This window comes from Sorghum bicolor, chromosome 10 (assembly GCF_000003195.3).
Source record: "Sorghum bicolor cultivar BTx623 chromosome 10, Sorghum_bicolor_NCBIv3, whole genome shotgun sequence".
NCBI classification, from domain to species: Eukaryota; Viridiplantae; Streptophyta; class Magnoliopsida; order Poales; family Poaceae; genus Sorghum; species Sorghum bicolor.
Window position 1 is genome coordinate 5,381,286 of NC_012879.2, and position 15,469 is coordinate 5,396,754.

General features: G+C 49.4%; 3 protein-coding genes across 3 annotated transcripts; 2 read left to right on the forward strand and 1 right to left on the reverse strand.

The window, feature by feature from the left end:
• LOC8065427 (phospholipid hydroperoxide glutathione peroxidase 1, chloroplastic) lies at positions 1–4,838 on the forward strand. The gene is made up of 6 exons (XM_002436569.2): positions 1–393; positions 1,815–1,891; positions 1,989–2,050; positions 2,863–2,981; positions 3,105–3,272; positions 4,625–4,838. The coding sequence occupies exons 1-6, from the start codon at positions 151–153 to the stop codon at positions 4,652–4,654; spliced, it is 699 nt and encodes a 232-aa protein (XP_002436614.1). The 5' UTR covers positions 1–150; the 3' UTR covers positions 4,655–4,838.
• On the forward strand, positions 5,036–10,448 carry LOC8065428 (putative leucine-rich repeat receptor-like serine/threonine-protein kinase At2g24130). The gene is made up of 2 exons (XM_002436570.2): positions 5,036–9,723; positions 9,837–10,448. The coding sequence occupies exons 1-2, from the start codon at positions 6,678–6,680 to the stop codon at positions 10,259–10,261; spliced, it is 3,471 nt and encodes a 1,156-aa protein (XP_002436615.1). The 5' UTR covers positions 5,036–6,677; the 3' UTR covers positions 10,262–10,448.
• LOC8076212 (putative leucine-rich repeat receptor-like serine/threonine-protein kinase At2g24130) lies at positions 11,625–15,097 on the reverse strand. The gene is made up of 2 exons (XM_002437936.2): positions 12,366–15,097; positions 11,625–12,248 (listed from the first exon to the last, which is right to left on the reverse strand). The coding sequence occupies exons 1-2, from the start codon at positions 15,025–15,027 to the stop codon at positions 11,809–11,811; spliced, it is 3,102 nt and encodes a 1,033-aa protein (XP_002437981.1). The 5' UTR covers positions 15,028–15,097; the 3' UTR covers positions 11,625–11,808.

Below are 15,469 nucleotides of genomic sequence, written 5' to 3' on the forward strand. Positions count from 1 at the left end.
CGCCAGCAAGCACCAACCGTCCAACCCCCATCACCACCCGCCCGCAGTCTATTCACCACCGCAGCGCCATCTGCTCGCCCGGCCGCTCCAGCGTTCCCACTCGGCTACTCCCCACCCCACCTCTCTCTCTCTCTGCTCGCCACGCGCCACATGGCTCCCGCGTTCACTAGCCTCCTCCCCGCCGCGACCTCCGCCGCCGCCGCGACCGCCTCGCGGCTCCCCTCTGCCGCCGCCGGAGCGGCATCCACCTTCGCGCGTCTCCCGCATCACCCGACGGGCTGGGCTGGGGCCTCCGTCGCGGCGCCGCGTACGGCGGCGGCGCGCAGGCGGGCGCCCGGCGTCGCCTACGCCACCGCCGCCACCGACAAGAGCATCTACGACTACACCGTTAAGGTGGCCTCTTTTCTTCTGTTCTGCTGAGATTTCCGCTTGCCATGGCTCCGTGATATTATTTTTATTTTTATTTTTATTTTTATTTTTATTTTTATTTTTGCCCATAGCACCGTCTGATTCATTTAGACCCTGACTGTTTTTGTCTTGCTGCTTATTGCGCGCGGTTACTGTATTAGGTATCGAGGTGGTATTGTTGGGGTAGGTGGCCGGTGGGGGCGTTGCAACCATATACTGATTGGTGTTTTAAGTGTTCCGTGACGCTGACTGTTATATTTGATAATTGGCTGGAACATCCATCACGTGAATGCTATTGAAGCGTTTACAATGTGTATGGCAACATTAGTATCACTAGGGTTGCAATGTGTTGCGAATCGTAGAATGTGTTTGTGGAATTATGTGTCCTAACTCCTAAGGAGCTGTTGAGGTAGGCACAAATCCATGGGCGATACATTTTATGATATAATACATGTTTTATATTGTTGTTGAACTTGGCTGAAGTTGACCAAATCAGGTTGGCAGAGTTACGGCCAGTTTTGCAGATCAGATCCTTCTAAGGTTAGGTATCAAGGGCACAGAGTGTTGTAGCAGTAGACTGAATGATTCCCCATTCTTCTGAATTTTAAAGATGCAAAGCACACTGTGCTTGTTTTCCAACTACCATACCACATAAATTATAAAAATGGATATTGTCGTTTTTTTGGCATGTAATGGTAACCAACTAGATGATTTCCTGAACTTTCACAGAACACACCTCTTCTTTTTCAGATGCATGATTGTGGTAGAAATAAGTTTGCATCTGAGTCATGCTTTATGATGACAGTGTTAAACCCACCATGGATATTGCTGTTCAATAATATGTTCATTCATGTGCATATTTTCGATTGATTGAACATGTAAATATTTCTATTCATCCTTTCAACTGTATGTCTTTATTGGCAAATTTTTAAGGTGCATGCAAAGTTTGAAGGTGGGTATTTTAAAACATTGTTTTTAGGATGCATCAGGAAATTCTTGTAGCACTAGACTTATTGGACCAGCTAACCAGCTATGGGCTAGTGAATTACTTAAAATAGCAGGGTGGTTACCAGCTAACCAGCTATGGGCTAGTGAATGACTTAAAATAGCAGGGTGGTTAGTTGCAGAAATATCAAAATTGTACATGCAATACATGTTCAGGCAGGGTCACAGTGAAAATAAGTAAAACAAAGAGAGCTTATTATGAGAAATTTTATGGGATACCATTTGTTTAGTGCTGAAATCTGAAGTTTGTGAATTTTAGGTTTCCCCAATGCTTTTCCTCCACATGTTGTAGTTTATTGGCATCTTACATACGGATACAGGAAGAAATAACTTTATTACTTTTACCTTAATAAGATCAAATATCTATGCACCTGTACCTGAAAGAATTATTCACTTTTCAGGACATTGATGGAAAAGATGTTCCTCTTAAAAAGTTCAAGAATAAGGTGTTGCTGATTGTTAACGTTGCTTCTCAATGGTAATTTCATTGAAAAAAATCTTTCACTAACCACATTCTATGGTAATTTGTTTAGTATTTTCTGGCATTTAACTTGGCATTCCTCTGTGAACCTCAGTGGGTTGACAACAGCAAATTACACTGAACTATCCCATATCTATGAGAAGTACAAGACTCAAGGTATGGCAATTTACACTGAACAATGTTGTGTATAGTGTATACTTATCATTTTAGGAAATCGAAACTAGACATTATACTTCCAATTAAAAGAGTCGCCAAAAGTTAAGTTGCTGTACCCTTTCAGTTGTACGTCTGATCCTACTTATCTCGTAAAACAACACAATGAAGACCAGCAGTTTCACTCTGATATACGCTATGTTTCTTGTTTATGCCACTTTGTGGGATCAGTCAATTAGGCCTCTTGTTTTTATGTAAGTGACCTTTTTGTTTGTCACATATATCCAGTACGCCTACTCTACTGGATCATCTCAATGCAGTTGCTGACTGTCCTGATTTCTTGTCTGAGTGGGCATAGGTCTAGCTGTCTAGGAGGTTAAAGGTTTCTATTGCTTTTTGCAATATTTCTTGAGTCGTCATAAGTGAGTAGTTCTTGCTTAATATATCTGTGTGGGGGCAGACCCACATTGAACCAAGCCAGGGCACATGCCCACACTCATTTTTCTGTTTCAGTGGACGTTGGGCCTTACTAAGGTAGTTGCAAAAGCGCAGTAGTTACCAGACCCCTGCTTGATTTTTGGGCTGATCCGCCCCTTAGTGTGTACAGCCATTCCAAATGTTGTCCTTGTGAAGAGGATCCCCCCCTACTCTACAGTTAGTTCCAAAAGTGAACTTTAGAGTTTTGATGCACATTCTCCTCTGAGATACAGGAAAAGGAAATGTTGATGTTAGCACGAAGCCATGAACCTTGACTTCTTGGGTTAATAGTAGATTTGGCATCCTGCATTGTGTTTAATAGTTTATTTGACATGTAGGGTTTGAGATTCTGGCATTTCCTTGCAATCAATTTGGTGCACAAGAACCTGGATCAAATACTCAGATTAAGCAGTTTGCATGTACAAGATTCAAAGCTGAATTTCCTATTTTTGACAAGGTATGGTAACTGCAGGCAGCTCAGTCCTCTGTTCCATAGTTTGTCCTGCTTAACATTGTCTGACTTTACAAATAAAAAAATATCAGTGCATGATGTCTTTTGCTCTTCTTTCTACAATGTCAGGTTGATGTCAATGGACCTAATACAGCCCCCATCTATAAATTTCTGAAGTCCAGTGCTGGAGGATTTTTAGGTGATCTAGTCAAGTGGAATTTTGAGAAGTTCTTAGTGGACAAGAATGGCAAAGTTATTGAGAGATATCCACCAACAACTTCACCATTCCAGATTGAGGTGCGTGATTACATCTCTAACTCACTACATCACACCTTTGTATATTCAGTCTATTTTTGGACTCTGTGTTACTCAAAATGAACATTTTCTTTTCCATATAGTTATAAAGGCTGATAGGTACTTAATTAGGTGATGGGCACTTAATTACATATGCCTATGCAGTGCTATCAATCATTCCTTTCCCTATTAAGTAGTGATCTTGTGAGCATATCATGTGTCAATTAAGTGGAAGCATGTAATCATAATATTTATAACCTATGAAACATTTTTGAAGAATCAATGAAACTAAGAATTAAATCAATTGTATTTAATAAAAAAAGAATTAAATCAATTTGTCCTCCACAGCTGATTTTTATGTAGTAAATTTGAAATAAAAGATAGAATGAAATAACAACCTGTGGACCCAATAATAGGTTTTGTGTACATCACGTTTAGGGATGATGACTTAGACGACCATCTTTTGGAGTGTCATTTAACATGTTTTGCTCATAAAGTTGCTTTAGTAGCCATCTTGAGGAATGGCATTTTAATTTTTTCTTGATGCTTGGTGCCTGGTACACCAATAGCACAGAAAGTACTTGATAGGTAGGCAACTAGGGTGCCTGGTGCATCCACCTGAAATTAACCTTTTGTCACACGTACTGGGTTTCAATTGTTAAGTCTTTGGCCCTGCAAGGCTATGCCTATAATAGAGAGCTTCATATGGAATTTCCAGGTGGCTCTAATAGTTCATGTTTGGCAGTGCTGACAAATAGAATGGCCCTATGAAAAGAATTTGTCAATGACAGTGCTAAGTTGTGAACTTGTGATAATACATGAGCTACGAGCACGCCAACGGTGGGATTGTTTGGCTAAGAACTTTAGTTTTACTGTGATAGAGGCTTTTACTGATGTTCTGGAGCTCGCTTTGTCAAAAGAAGCATCCGGTACTGGTTTTGGTATAAAATATTCTCAAGTTGCAGTAATGGATTAGTTTTCGACTTTCATCGTGTTTTGTGCTGTCATTTTGAAGTGGAAAGCGAGATCCCATCAGTTCTTTTTCCATTTATCTTACCATTCATTTGAGGAACAATTTTGCTTTCAACCTGTTCTTCCTGTCACATTTCAGTGCATTAAGGCAGCTTTGGCACACAATCATTGGCTTTGAAATCTTTCGGTCGGTTTTAGTTTTAAAATGCCCACTCTTGTGTTTCAACGAGTCGCACGTTCAACTGTCTTCTTGCGGTTATGATTCCTTAGGCCACTTGCTTAAGAAAGAAATCCAAAGCCTTAGCGCCGACCTCCCTGCGGTTTTCGGCTTTCATTACCATTCCACGTTGCTCACAGCCTCCTTGCTATGAATTTTCTTGCAGAAGGACATCCAGAAACTCCTTGCGGCATAAGTACTTCCAAGTCTTTCAGTTGAGTATCTGTATGACTGTATATAGGCCTCGTCTAGAAGCTAGAGTATTACGTAATTATATATATTTTCTGTATTGTAATTCTTTCTTGTAAAATAATTCACTCATTATCTATACGTGGTTATAGATGTAACATGACACTATATTATTAGATTTTTTTTTTAAAGAACCGGTTGGCCGGCCTTGGATTAATAAGATAGAAGGAGTTTACAACCTAGCGCACGAGTGGTGCGGCCCCACTGTGGCAGACCGCCGCAGGAGGTTTAGAGAGCTAAACTAATTACTCATAGTGTTGTTTTCAACAAAGAGAGGTCCGAGGACCTTCCCACCAGCCAATTTCCAAGAGAGGGCTTCCTCTTTGATACGTGAGCAAACCTGCGCCGGCGTGCTGATCTCGTTTCTGAAGATGGCGGCGTTTCGCTGATTCCAGATGCACCACGCCGTGAGGATCGCCAGGGTGTGGGCTGTTTTGTTCCCTTGCTCGATCATCTTCAGGAACCATTCCTCGACATCCGCCGTTGTGCCCCATTGCACCGGCTGCAGGTTCCCACAGTTGCTCCAGTCGGCTACCTGCTCCCAGACACAGCAAGAGAAGGGACACTCGACAAACAGATGCATAGCAGTTTTCAGATTCCGGATGCAAAGGCCACAGAAATAGTTGTTTTCCCAACCACGCACTTGCAGTCTCGCTGCTGTCCATATCCGGTCCTGGAGTAGCAACCATAGGAAGAATTTACATTTCGGTGGTGCCCACGCCTTCCATACTAGCTTTGGGGAGTTGGAGAGTATACTGCCACTGAACTGAATGTTATAAGCAGACTTGGCGGTGTATTTCCCACTGGACTCCAATTTCCAGTGGATTTGGTCCTCCTCTGTGGTGTTCAAGTTGAGGTGCAAGGATTGCAGTAGATTCCACAACCTAAAAAATTCGGCCAATAGGTCATTGTTCAGGCCATGAGCAATGTCCTTGATCCAGGCACCATTCCGCAGGGCTGCTTTGATGGTTCTGTTCTTTCTTCTGCTATGATTATATAACAGCGGGAACTTGGTTGACAAAGATTGATTTTAGACTGTCAACTCCGAAGTTCATCTGTCCATGAAACCCTGCCCGATGGAGTAGCTTATGGGGTGCACTGTCTTGGAGCATCCTGAATCCTTCGGTTCACCTGTAGCTTGGTGCAGCTGCTTTATGTTGTACTGTACCGAGCCCAGATGGATCCGTCTGGTGCTGTCTCCACACATGCGCGCGGCATTGCTAGTTTATGCCGCTATTCTGTATGCTGTGTTTAGCCAGTTAGCAACACCCAATGTAATCCCTATCAATTAATTAATGTCTGACCATTTCTGGCCTAATCCACGACTTAATCTCCACCAAAATCCAACTAGGCCCCTCCATGATATTGCCCAGGGCCCCACACCGGCCTGACGCTTTTGCCGAGTTACTTGATGGTGTTCGCATGAAGGATATATTGGATTATGCCCAAAGTTGATCAGATCATAATCCTGAGTGACCAAAGTAACCACAAAGGCGTCTTTGATTGGATTTCATCCCAAAGTTACAAGAGTTCTGTATCTGAACTAAGGAGTATCCTATATATTTCCTAGGGAATATCAGCTTATATCCTAACACTTTCTAAGGGTAAAGAAGTGGAGATATCTCCATAGCTAAGGTCTTGTTTGGAATGGGAGAATTGTTCCAAGTTCCGTAGGATTAAGGACCAACACGTGTAGTGTGCCTGCCTTTAGTTAGTCGTCAAAAGATAGAAAACAAATCTAGATAAGGTCAATGTGATCTCACCAGTAGTAGGCCATGATATCACGCTTTTGCAGTATTCACTAATCACCATTAGCTTTGACCCTTAGTGAACGCCTGCCAGGGCCCACTCCCCCAACCTTTACTCCCCTATTTAAATGACCATCTACCCATAGCATTGCCTTTCATCACCCCTACAATCCATAGCAATGCTTGAACAATCCAAACCTGATTGTAATTGTAATCCCCACAATGTCTCGATCATTCCTCACCCTAATTGCCATTGCCGTTGCTGTTGTCAGCTCAGTGGATTCACATGCCACTGACCGCACTGCTCTGCTCGCCTTCAAGTCCGGCGTCCGGGGCAACCTCTCCGGCTGGGGCTCCCCTAAAATGTGCAACTGGACTGGCGTCACATGTGATTCAACAGAGCGTGTGGCGCATCTTCTTCTCAACAACTGCAACCTCAGCGGCGTCATCTCCCCGGCGATCGGCAACCTCTCCGCTCTCAAGACGCTTGATCTCCGATTCAACCAGCTCTCCGGCATCATCCCGCCGGAGCTCGGCATGCTGTCCCACCTCCTGGTACTGAGACTTAGCTACAACAGTCTCACTGGTAGCATCCCGGAGGCTGTCGTCTGCAACTGCACCTCCTTGACCTCCATTGCCTTGAGCTTCAACTCCCTCACCGGCAAGATCCCTTTCTCTGCACGATGCCGGCTTCCGCGCCTGCAGCACCTCAGCCTCCACGAGAACAGGCTCCAAGGCAACATCCCCTTGTCCATGTCCAACTTCACCAGTCTTAGCTCGGTGTTCTTGCACTACAATTCCCTTGGCGGCGTGCTGCCATCCCAGATGTTCAACAAAATGCCATCCCTCCAGTATCTCTACCTGTCCTTCAACAACTTCTCAAGTGACGGTGGGAACACCAACCTTGAGCCTTTCCTTGCCTCTCTAGTGAACTGCACCAGATTGCAAGAGCTTGGACTGGAGTCGAACGGCCTCGGAGGCGAGATCCCGGCGATGATCGGCAACTTGTCGTCGACCAATCTCTCCGAGCTCTACTTGGACGACAACAAGATCACCGGTGCAATTCCTCGTGCCATCGGCAACCTCTCCGCTCTCAAGACGCTTGATCTCCGATTCAACCAGCTCTCCGGCATCATCCCGCCCGAGCTCGGCATGCTGTCCCAGCTCCTAGTGCTGGGACTTGGCCACAACAGTCTCACCGGTAGCATCCCGGAGGCTGTCATCTGCAACTGCACCTCCTTGACCTCCATTGCCCTGAGCAGCAACTCCCTCACCGGCGAGATCCCTTTCTCTGCAGGATGCCAGCTTCAGCGCCTGCAGCACCTCGGCCTCTACGAGAACAAGCTCGAAGGTGGCATCCCCTTGTCCATGTCCAACTTCACCAGCCTCAGCTGGGTGCTTCTGCAGTCCAATCACCTTGGCGGCGTGCTGCCATCCCAAATGTTCAACAAGATGACATCCCTCCAGTATCTCCACCTGTCCGGCAACAACTTCTCAAGCGATAGCGGGAACACTGACCTTGAGCCTTTCCTTGCCTCTCTAGTGAACTGCACCGGATTGCAAGAGCTTGGATTGAAGTCGAACGGCCTCGGAGGCGAGATCCCGGCGATCATCGGCAACCTGTCGTCAGCCAATCTCTCCGAGCTCTACTTGGACAGCAACGAGATCACCGGTGCAATCCCTCGTACCATCGGAAACCTTGCCTCACTGACATATTTGCAGCTGCAGAACAACATGTTGGAGGGCCCAATCCCCAGTGAGGTGTTCCATCCACGTGGGCTTACAGGTATAGTCCTGTCAAATAACCAGATCAATGGTGAAATACCCAAATCCATCAGTTTAGCTCAAAAACTAAGTATCATCCGCATATCGAACAGCGGTCTTCGAGGTGCAATACCAGAGACCTTGTCGAACCTCACTTTGTTGGATTACCTTGTTCTTGACCATAACCAGCTCTCAGGTGCCATACCACCTGGTCTTAGCTGCAGATTGATCTTGGACCTTTCTTATAACAAACTTACAGGTCAAATTCCTATTGGTTTAGCTAGGCTTAGTAGCTTCCAAATGTACCTTAACCTCTCTAACAATCTCCTAGAGGGCCCCCTAACATTGGAATTTGGCAACATGGAGATGATCCAAGCTCTTGATTTGTCAGGAAACAAACTCTCTGGGGGACTTCCATCTTCCATAGGCACTTTGAAAAACCTCCATTTCCTTGATGTCTCCTTCAACAGCCTTACTGGTACGATTCCTCAATCTTTGCAAGGGTTGCCGCTCCAGTTTGCCAACTTCTCACACAACAACTTCACCGGTGAGGTCTGCAGTGGAGGGTCATTTGCAAACCTCACTGACGACTCATTTCTCGGCAATCCTGGTCTATGCGGGTCTATCCCCGGCATGGCGCCATGCATTAGCAGAAAACATGGTCGCTTCCTGTACATAGCCATCGGTGTCGTCGTCGTCGTCGCAGTTGCTGTCGGCTTGTTGGCCATGGTGTGCGTTGTTCTTGATCACTACCTGATGAAGGGTCGTTTGAGGTTGACAGCAGCCCCATCTAGTCAACTATCACGTTTCCCGACAGGACTGGTCAACGCCACCGGTGAAAAGGAGAGCGGCGAGCATCATCCAAGGATCTCATATTGGGAGCTTGCCGACGCGACTGACGGCTTTTCAGAAGCGAATTTGATCGGGAAAGGAGGATACGGACATGTCTACAGGGGTGTCCTCCATGACGAGACAGCGATCGCCGTCAAGGTCCTGCGCCAGGACCATGCCGCCGGCGAGGTGGTCGCCGGCAGCTTCGAGAGGGAATGCCGGGTGCTCAGGAGCATCCGACACCGGAACCTCATCCGCGTCATCACCGCATGCAGCACGCCGGAGTTCAAGGCGGTCGTGCTCCCCTTCATGCCCAACGGCAGCCTCGAGACCCTCATCCACGGACCTCCATCGTCTGGTGCTGGCGGCGGCGGCAAGCCGGCACGCCTGGACCTGGACCTGCTGCTCAGCGTGGCCAGCAACGTCGCCGAGGGCATGGCGTACCTGCACCACCACGCCCCCGTCAGGGTCGTGCACTGCGACCTCAAGCCCAGCAACGTCCTCCTCGACGCCGACATGACCGCCGTCGTCTCCGATTTCGGCATCTCGAAGCTGGTGGTGACCGACGGCGGCGCGAGAGATCCGGAGACGATGGGCGAGGCATCGACGTCGTCGTCCGTGTGCAACTCCATCACTCGACTGTTACAGGGCTCTGTTGGCTACATTGCGCCCGGTATGTACGTGAGCAACACACATGCCGACGACACGACATGCGATGTGCCCGGCACCGGCAATGCAACTCGATCTCCTCTGGCTTAATTAAAATTTTGATGCATATGCGTGCAGAGTATGGGTTGGGAGGCCGGCCATCGACGCAAGGCGACGTGTACAGCTTCGGGGTGATGCTGCTGGAGATGATCTCCGGGAAGAGGCCAACGGACGTGATCTCGGAGGAGGGGCACGGCCTGCACGACTGGGCCAAGAAACTCTTGCAGCACCAGCAGCACGACGTCGTGGGCACCGTCGACGTCGAGAGTTCGCTGCTGCCGTTTGGCTCGCCGCCGCGGGGCGAGATGGAGGTCGTCGTCGTCGTCGTCGTCTTGGAGCTGCTTGAGCTCGGTGTCGCGTGCTCGCAGCTCGCGCCGTCGATGAGGCCCACCATGGACGACGTGGCGCACGAGATCGCGTGCCTCAGGGACGGTACGTGGAGGAACTACGGGGTGGCGGATCAGAAAACCATTGACCAGCAGCTAAACTCCAAGACGTATTAACAGTCTAATAAGTACGAATGCAGGATACACTACGTCAATTAATATTGGCATAAACGACAAGCTTAAGTATGTGGCTCAAGTATTACCATGTCTTCACTCACTCCGTCCTTATTATTTTAAGTCAAACTTTTTTTTATTATCAATCGTAATTGTAATTTCAGTTGAATCTAATTTGCCATCATTGAAACCTTTACTTATTTTTCTCCGTAGCTTTTTATACATCTGGACCATCACATCACAATCTAGAATCTACTATAGGACGTGGTAGTCTTTAGCCCATAAAGGGGAAGAAAGATGATTTTTCATTGAAATCAAAATACTACTCCCTCAATTATTCTAAATTATAAGTCATTCTACCTTTTATAGATACATAGATTTTGCTACGCATCTAGATATACATTATGTTTAAATGCATAGCAACAATTATGTATCTAAAAAAACATTACAATTTACAATTTCGAATGGAGGGAGTATTTTCTATAAAATTTAATTTAGAATGTAGATATCTACTAATTGTAATTTGCATGGATTATTATTTAGATGTCTTGTTTCCTTACAATCTATATTTAGAGTTAAAACTATTATTTTTCATAGTTTTTATTTAGATTCTACCTTTACCAATTGTGTCTATGGAACTCTTTATTTAAGTATTTTTTTTCTTTCAACTCACTGGGAAAGAAAAAGTGCTATTTTTCTCTCAATTTTTATTTTAAATTAACTATTGTATTAGCCAGTGAATTCTTTGGTTTATCCAAACAGATATATTATGGTCAAATTGAACTATCGATATTCTTTTTTACGACAATTATTTTTGTAATTTCTAGACTATCTTGGTAAATATTGGAGGTTCTTTTCAATCTATTGTATTAAAATAATAGAAAAAATTTAAATCACTACGGTGTTAAGCACATTTCTTTTTTATAACTGTACCTCGCTAAGAGCAACTCTAAGAGCTTGGCTATTCTTGTTGTGGAGGCTATTTTAGAATTTGCAAGCAAAAAGTAGACTCCAACAGATGTGCTATCTAGTTTTGTAAAATAGAAAGTTGGTTATCTCTTGATTTTCGGTAGCCATATATAGCCAACCATTGATACCGGCTATCTGATTTTGTAAAATAGCAAGGCTGTTGTAGACTTCTTTTTTTAAGAAGTTTTCTGTTTTACAAAATAACTAAACAATAGAATTTAACTAGTAATTTTAGCCAACCTCTTAGAGTTGCTCTAAGTCGGTAATATAGACTAATGTACGGTGTCAAATGGCCAATATCATTTAAGATTGATGTCCTAGAGCAAAATTGCCGCTTAAACATTTAAATGGTTTCAAAAGCATATTTTACCATTACATTTTATGCTATTGAACATATAAATTTGTATTTTATTGAGTTACTTTTCTGAACATGTGATTTATACATATATGAAATAAAAATACCAATTTAAACATTAGTATCAAAATTTTGAAAATTCACAATTTTTTTTTCTTATAGAGCACAAAACATCAGAATTCTAGACGGGACTTGCCTATAAGGACCAAAGACCTACGGCTACGGATCAGAAAGACGAATCCGTGGTAGAGTAGGACCGCTCGCTAGCCGTCATCGTCGCCGATGCCGTCATCACCCTCCCCGCCGCCGCGGCCTGGTGCCTGGCGAGGTCTTCCTTGAGGAGCGCAATCTCATGGCACACCTCCGCCATGGTCGGCCGCCCCGACGGCGAGTGCTGCGTGCACACGATCCCGAGGTCGATGAGCTCGACCATGACGTCGTTCCACAGCCTCTCGTCGGCCACCGCCGTCGCCGCGTCCGTCAGCCATGACTCCGCCACGACCTTGCCGACGTCGTGCGGGTAGTGCCGCCTCACCCAGTCGTGCAGCGTCAGCCCTTCCTGGAAGATCACGTCCGTCGGCCTCTTCCCCGTGATGAGCTCCAGAAGCATCACGCCGAAGCTGTACACGTCGCCCTGCGTCGACGGGTGCCCTCCCATTCCGTACTCTGATGATGAACCATCCATGAACAGAGCACGCCAAAAATGTTTAGCAAACCTACTTGACATGGTTTAGATTCTTCAACTTGCATTGCTTGATTGATGAGCAAATCAAGACTCTGTACCTGGTGCGATGTAGCCGACTGAACCTTGTAGCAATCCAGTAATGGAGTTGCACGGATCAGTTGTGCTGCCGAGGTCGTCGCTGTCGCCGACGTCCTTTACCAGCCGGGCGATGCCGAAGTCCGCTACCACGGCCGTCATGTCGTCGTCGAGGAGGACGTTGCTGGGCTTCAGGTCGCAGTGCACGACGCGGACCGGCGCGTAGTGGTGCAGGTAGGCGAGCCCCTCGGCGACGTCGCTGGCAATGGAGACGAGCTGCGCGAGGTCGAGGCCGCGGCCCGGCGCGCCGTCGGGCGGGTACAGGCGGCTCTCGAGGCTGCCGTTGGGCATCAGCGGGAGCACGAGCGCGTGGAAGTCCGGCGGCTGGCTGCACGCGGTGACCACGCGCACCAGGTTCCGGTGCCGCGTCCGCCGCAGCACCTGGCACTCCCGCTTGAAGCTCCTGCTCACCTCGCCGCCGCTCTTCGCGTCCAGCACCTTGACGGCGACGCGCGTGCCGTCGCGGAGCGTCCCTTCGTAGACGCGCCCGAACCGCCCCGCGCCGATGAGGCTCGCCTGCTCGAACCCGCGCGTCGCCTCCGAGAGCTCCCGGTGCGACACCCTCGGGTGGTCTCCTCGCTCCGTCGGCTCGTCGGCGTCGGTCAGCAGCATCGATCGGCGCGAGTCTCGCCGCACGCCTGCTCTCGCCGCCGTGCGGCACGCGACGACGCCGATGATGGCAACCGTGAACGCGACGACCGTGATCACCACGGGCAACACCACGCGCCGGTCACGAAGCGCGGGTCGGTGCTTCGCGCCGCCGCCGCCGCCGCCGGCGCACCGGACGAGGCCGGCCACTGACCCGCAAAGGCCAGCATCGCCGAGGAACGCGTCCGCCGGGAAGCTCGCGAAGGCCCCCGTTCCGGGCACCTCGCCGGAGAATCCGTTGAAGGAGAAGTTCACATGTCGCAACGACGCCGCCGTCGCCAACGTCAACGGCAGCGCACCCGTCAGACCGTTGTACGACACGTCAAGAACCTGCAAGAACGGCAGCGCGCCGATGGTGTCCGGGAGGCCGCCCTGCAGCATGTTGCCGGAGACATTGAAGTACTCCAGCGCGACGCAGCTGCCGAGCTGCGGCGGTATGTTGCCGGACAACCTGTTGGACGACAGGTTGAGCACCTGCAGCATCACCATCTTGCTAATGGCGGCAGGGATCGGCCCTTCCAGTTGGTTGCCGGAGAGGTTCAGGTAGAGCAAGCCGCCGAGCGCGGACAGGTCCGCCGGGATCTCGCCCTGCAGCGCGTTGTGCGAGAGATCGAAATTCTGCAGGTCGACGCATCGCGAAAGGCTCGGAGGTATGGCGCCGGAGAGACGGTTGTGACTCAGCACGAGCTCGCGGAGCTGCGTGAGGTTGGAGAGCGCGTCCGGGACGGCGCCGGTGAGGCGGTTGTGAGAGAGGTCGACGAGCCCTAGCCGCGGGACCGTGCCGAGCGACGGCGGGATCTCGCCGGAGAGCAGGTTGTTGGAGAGGTACAGCCGCTCGAGCCGCTGCATGGCGGCGACGCCCGGCGGGATCGAGCCGTTGAGGAGGTTGTGGGACAGGTTCAGCGTGGTGAGGTTGGCGAGGTCGCCGAGGCTCGCCGGGATCGGGCCGAAGATGTTGTTGTACTCGAGGTGGAGCTGCTGGAGGCCCGGGGAGAGGCGGCCGACGACCGGCGGGATCGTGCCGGCGATCTCGTTGTAGGCGATGCCGAGCTCCTTGAGCTCGGTGCAGTTCGTCAGCGACGCGAAGAAAGGCTCCAGGTCGATGTTGTTCCGCGGGCTCTCCAGGGAGTTTAACGTGAAGTACACGAGCTCCAAGCGCGGCATTCCGGCGAACATGTCGGACGGGAGCTCGCCGGCGAGGAAGTTGTTCTCCAGCAGCAGCCACCTGAGCTTGGTCGAGTTGGATATCGACGGCGGGATGCCGCCGACGAGGTAGTTGGACCAGAGGACCAGGAACGTGAGCTCTGGGAGCGAGCAGTCTCCCCGGAAAGGGATCTCGCCGTCGAGCGAGTTGGAGGAGAGGTCGATGTACTGCAGGGTGGCGGTGGAGAAGTTGCAGAAGATGGCATCCGGGATGTGGCCGGAGAAGTTGTTCTCGCCGAGGTTGAAGTACACCATTTCGCGAATGCGCGTGAGCTCCACCGGAATCGGCCCCTCCAGATTGTTCCCGGAGAAGTCGAGCGAGTTGAGGCGGGAGAGGTTGCCGAGCTCGGGAGGGAGTTTCCCGGTGAACCCGTTCATCGACATGGCTAGCACGGTGAGGCGAGAGAGCCTGCCCAGCTCCGGCGGGACGCGCCCGGTGAGGAGGTTCCCGGAGAGGTTGAGCACGCTGAGGTGGGAGAGGTTGGCGAGCGCAGGAGAGACCTCGCCGGAGAGCCTTTGCTTGCTTAGTGTCAGGTTCACGACACGCTGCGTCGCCGTGTCGCAGGCGACGCCGGTCCAGTTGCACACGTCATGTAGTGTGTCCCAGCTAGCGAGGGCTCCATTGGGATCGTCACTGGACACGCCGGACTTGAAGGATAGAAGCGCGGCGCGGTCGTCGTTCGACCCGGCAGCAGCCGGGTTCGGGCCGTGAGGGAGGAAGAGGAGAATGAAGAAGGTGAAGATGATGGCGGCGGACATCGGCGCAACCTCCATGGGAGCATGAGAGGTGACGGAGAGAGAGGGAGAGCTCTAGCTCGATCACGATCAGGACATCGGCGAGAGAGATGCTTGTTGGTGATAGCAACGTGTGCTACACCGCTGGGGGTTTTAAAGGAGGGAAAAGAGGCGCCTCCCTGCCTAACTGCCGTCTGCTAGCTGCTGCAGCCGTTACACATTGGCGCCAAGTTTTTGACTTTGCAACTGCAGGGACACGTGTGGGCACATGACTGGTTCACGCCCGTGGTGTTTCACTGAAACGTGGGGCCATGTCGTGTTATGTGTGGATATCACGGAATGTAACTGTGGATTAGCACGCAGATAAGGTAATTAGTAAGTAGTAATAAGGTGTGGATTAGTGAGAGAGGCGGTGGATTAATATTAGGTCAGTCTCAATGCATAGTTTCATGACACGGTTACCAAGACTATAAACTAGATA